Source organism: Lactuca saligna, chromosome 4 (genome assembly GCF_052625555.1).
Source record: "Lactuca saligna cultivar CGN05327 chromosome 4, ASM5262555v1, whole genome shotgun sequence".
In the NCBI taxonomy this organism is placed as follows: domain Eukaryota; kingdom Viridiplantae; phylum Streptophyta; class Magnoliopsida; order Asterales; family Asteraceae; genus Lactuca; species Lactuca saligna.
The window spans coordinates 37,212,687-37,217,226 of NC_136420.1; the positions used below are offsets into that span (position 1 = coordinate 37,212,687).

The 4,540-nt window shown below is 34.0% G+C and overlaps 1 protein-coding gene across 1 annotated transcript; it reads left to right on the forward strand.

The window, feature by feature from the left end:
• The first annotated feature begins 540 nt into the window (after positions 1–540).
• On the forward strand, positions 541–2,318 carry LOC145041615 (Plastid-lipid associated protein PAP / fibrillin family protein). Its single transcript, XM_078989748.1, has 8 exons — positions 541–754; positions 846–959; positions 1,057–1,194; positions 1,299–1,394; positions 1,562–1,642; positions 1,741–1,827; positions 1,913–1,974; positions 2,093–2,318. Exons 1-8 carry the CDS (start codon positions 602–604, stop codon positions 2,205–2,207), a joined length of 846 nt encoding a protein of 281 aa, XP_078845874.1. The 5' UTR covers positions 541–601; the 3' UTR covers positions 2,208–2,318.
• Positions 2,319–4,540: the final 2,222 nt, after the last annotated feature.

Consider the following 4,540-nt stretch of genomic DNA (forward strand, 5'->3'; position numbering starts at 1 on the left):
TTTTTCATTTTATTAAATTAAAACTGCACATTTAATGCCTAAGGTAATATATATGTAAAATATTTATTAGAAAAAGTTTATATATGTAATGTATTTAATAAATTAAAGTCTCATTAATTTTAATAATTCAAATTTTTTTTATTTTTCTTATAAATTCAAACTTTTCAAATTGTTAAAATTTTATATTTGTTTTTTTTTTAATTAAACTCATGTAATACATAGGTCTCACACCTAGTGTTTATATTATTTGATCATTATTTTTCATTTTATATGTATAAACATCAAACGCTACAAACACTTTATTAGTTTATTACGTTTTAATACCAAATAAAATATTCTAAACTCATTAAAAAAAAATTAACATCAGAAAAACTAATAAAAACTTTTACAAAATACATAGAGAATTTTTTTCTTTTAATAAACAATCCCAAAAACACCTACCCAAAAAATATGAAATTTTGACTCTTTTATTTATTTATTTATTTATTAGTATTATTATTATTTTAAAGTTAAAATTAGTTTTGTGCGTGTGAATTCCATAATTTTGCAAGATATATAACGCTCCCACAAATATCCAACCCCAACAGGGGTTCCCGGAGAAATGGATTTGCGGTTGCCGACTACAACTGCTCTTTTCCGGCCACCAACAACCTCAAATATTCTACCTTCTTCATCAACCTTCTCCTTTCCCTTCTCATATTCAAGAAATAGATTTCGATGCTCCATGACAACAACCTTTACATCATCCCCACAGGTACTCGATTCTCTCCCATCTCGATTTCCCCTCTTCCCATCCATATTTCTCATATTTAATTCCCTCCTTCTCTTTCTTTCCTTCGATTCAGATAAATGAAACAGAATTAGAAAACAAGAAATACGATTTGTTGAAAGCTGTTCAAGACACTCAGCGTGGACTCACCACTACCCCTAACCAACGCTCAGAAATTGAAGAGTCTTTGGTAGGCCTCTTCGCTTTAATTTTCATCCATCAATGTCGAATTCAGATTGATTCCATAGTTATGTAGTATGATGGTGGAAAGGAATGGGATTTTGTAGGTGGATTTGGAGAGTTGTCGAGTGGATAATGAACCAATTGATTTGGAGAAATTGGATGGAACATGGCGATTGCAGTATACATCTGCCTCTGATGTTCTCGTTCTTCTTGATTCTTCCTCCAGACTTCCCTTTTTTCAGGTTTTCGGTTGCTTCAGTGATCCTCATCTCTTTCCCCTTGTTTATCTCTTACAAAATATCAGATTCCCTCTGTTGATATACGTGAATTGCTATATGATAATTAGGTTGGCCAGATATTTCAGAAGTTTGAATGCAAGGGTAAAGATAATGGAGGCTACATCCGCAATGTTGTTCGTTGGAGTATTCCTAGATTATTAGAGGTATGTAGATGATTTTATTTAGTAACCACATAATTAATCATTAAATCAAAACTTTTCTAGTGGTTTAAAAGGAAACAATTACTTTAGAACATGTATGAAATTATGAATCAAAATATGTGTATAACCTGTAATTTCTGAAGTACTGTTACAACACGTGATTTTTACAGGACAACGAAGGTGCTACCCTCCTTGTATCTGCAAAATTTACTATCGTGTCGCGGCGTAACATCAACTTACAGTTCGAAGAGGTCGGTTAATATCATTGATCTCCAATTATATAAAATAAAAAAAAATACTTTTTTTTTTTTTTTTTGAATTTTTGGTGGCATTGTTGTTTCAATGGCAGATATCGCTACAAAATATAAATATAAGTGAAGAATTGCAAGCTCTAATAGCCCCGGCATTACTGCCACGTTCATTTTTAACCTTACAAGTAAACTCATATTAATTATTTGTTTTGATTTTTAATTACATCAAAAATCAAATTATGTGATTTATTTTTTTGTATTTACTTTTAGATATTGCAAGCGATTCGTTCTTTTAAAGCTCAAGTTCCAGTGAGTACCACAAGCCCAGGAAGGTACATTCATAAACTTATTATAAGCTAATTTGAATCAGATTTCAAGAAATAACAGATTTATTTATTTATGATATAAGATAAGAATGGAAATAAATAAACTTGGTATATGACGTGGCAGGCAATCGGTGGGAGGGCTTTACTACCTTTCATATCTGGACAGGAATATGCTTGTGGGTCGAGCGGTGGGAGGTGGTGGTGTATTTGTATTTACTCGAGCTCAAAACTTCGTGTAATTTTACCCATTTTGCCGATTGTAATTGGTATCACATAACTTATTCTTATAATTACAATTGTAACATTATATTTCATTTTGCAAATACAAAAATGGAAATTAGATTTTTGGATGTTTACGTTTAAATATAACATCATATAGTTATGCCCTCAAGGATTCGATTTTTGACAGCCGAGTCATGAGAGTCTCAATTCCAATATGGATTGGGTCTCTTGAGTACATTGTTATTGAGCTCTTATAGTAGCTATCATTTATATTGATGTATTATGTATATTTTATTTAAATGCAACAAATCCCAATTCTTGTGTTGATTTTAAGGAGAGAAGTGAGAGGAATTGGAAAGAAAAATGAAAAAAAAATATGCGGAGAAAAAAGGGATGATGATTTTTTATAATCTTGTCTCCTAAATTTTTATAAGGTTATTGTTTACGATTTTACCCTTTTAACATAAATATAAAAAAGATCACATGACCTCTAATTTTTTATCTCACATACTAAGTGTTTTTTATAATCAATAAATCCATATTTTTCCATTCAACCTAACTTTCTTTTATTTTTATCAGACTAGGAAACACAAATATATAATATATCTTTTTTTCGTTCTTTTTCTGTTTTCTCTTTACTTTTCTTTCGTCTATTTTCTTTCCGTTACTAAATTCAAGAACACAGCTTAAAGATTATAGGAAGAATACCTATATACATGTTTTGTAGGGATTTGATTTGAACAATCTAAAAATGAATTTTATGCAAGCTCCTTCTCCATGTTGGTATCTAGATGATGAGACTGTTATTGGGGATTCAGAGGAGGTGGTTAGAGTGTTGAACATTATTCGGATGAATGGTCGAGGCTTGGGTCTTAAGCTGAACATCAAGGAAACATAGATTTTTTGGCCCTCTATGATGGTAGGAGGTTTCGTGCCAATTTATTCCCAAATGATATAGGGAAACCATCTTTGGGGGTGAAGCTCCTTAGGGGCTATTAGTAGAGACACAAGGTTTATTAGCGAACTGACCATGAAGAGAGCAGACAGTGTTGTTGATTTGATGAGTCTTCTTTCATAATTATGTGACCCGCAGAGTGAGTTCCATTTGCTTCGATCATGTATGGGCATTGCAAAACTTTTCTTTGGTTTAAGGACATGTCAACCGATGCACATAGAAGATGCAACTTTGTTATTTGACAAAGGATTGCACGGAGCTATCGAGAATATGGTGGTATGTTGAGGTCCCTTCTTTGGAGACATCTAGTGTCGTCTGAATTCCTTACCCATTCGTTTCAATGGTTTGGGTTTGTACTCAGCACACGAGGTTTCCTCCTACGCATTTGTAGCCTCGAAGGCCCAATCTTGGACATTACAAGACCACATATTACATGGCATATGTGGCATGGAATCTGATTACCTATGTGCTTTGACTCGTCTTCGCAATACGATTACGAGATTCGACTGTAGCGGTTTCACTAATAAGGACACGCCCCCCTAAATCCCAAAAAGCATTAGCGTGTGCCCTTTTTAACAAAATCGTCAAAGATATGGAAGTCGACTTTGACATGACTGTTAGATAGAAAATAGTTTTTGAGTGTCTTCGGATACCTCATGCTTAAGATTTTCTGCTAACTATCCCTATCGATGGCCTCGGCCAGCATATGTCTCCTATGGAGTACCGAACTATCTATCGTTACCGTCTCATGATTCCTCTATTCCCACTTGACCATATATGCTCAGTTTGTCGCAATGCATGTTTAGACACTTTTGGGGAACATGTGGTTTATTGTAGAGAGCTCCTTGGTTTCAAGTACCAACATGATGTGGTTAGGGATGTTCTCTTTAATGATTGTCGACGTACTGGTATTTCCATGAAGAAAGAATCGCTAGTGAACTTTTTGACGGACCTGCAGGATGAAAGATCCATACTTAGGTCGGCTGACATTTTGGTCTTTGGATGGGTAGGAGGGAAGCAAGCTTGCGTGGATCTTACTGGGGTCTCTCCTCTCGTCGGTTTGAGGAGCATGGGTTTTACAGCAGGGCATGCCGCTTTGAAACCCGATGCATGCAAAGTAGCAAAGCACGAGAATGCATGTATAGAAAATCAACATATATTTTTAGTTGTTGCATTTGATACATTTGATTTTCTCACACCAGAGGTGTAACGTCCCAAAATTCAAGCCCAAAAATTTCATTTTTGAATTAACAATTCCATAAACATTTTTACCAAAATATTGTCAAATAAACAACACATCACAAAATCATATTGTTGTGTTCCAAACCAGAACATTAAAAGTAATGAAAATCAGAGTATAGTCCCAAAAACTCCTTGCGGAAAACCATGAGTGTG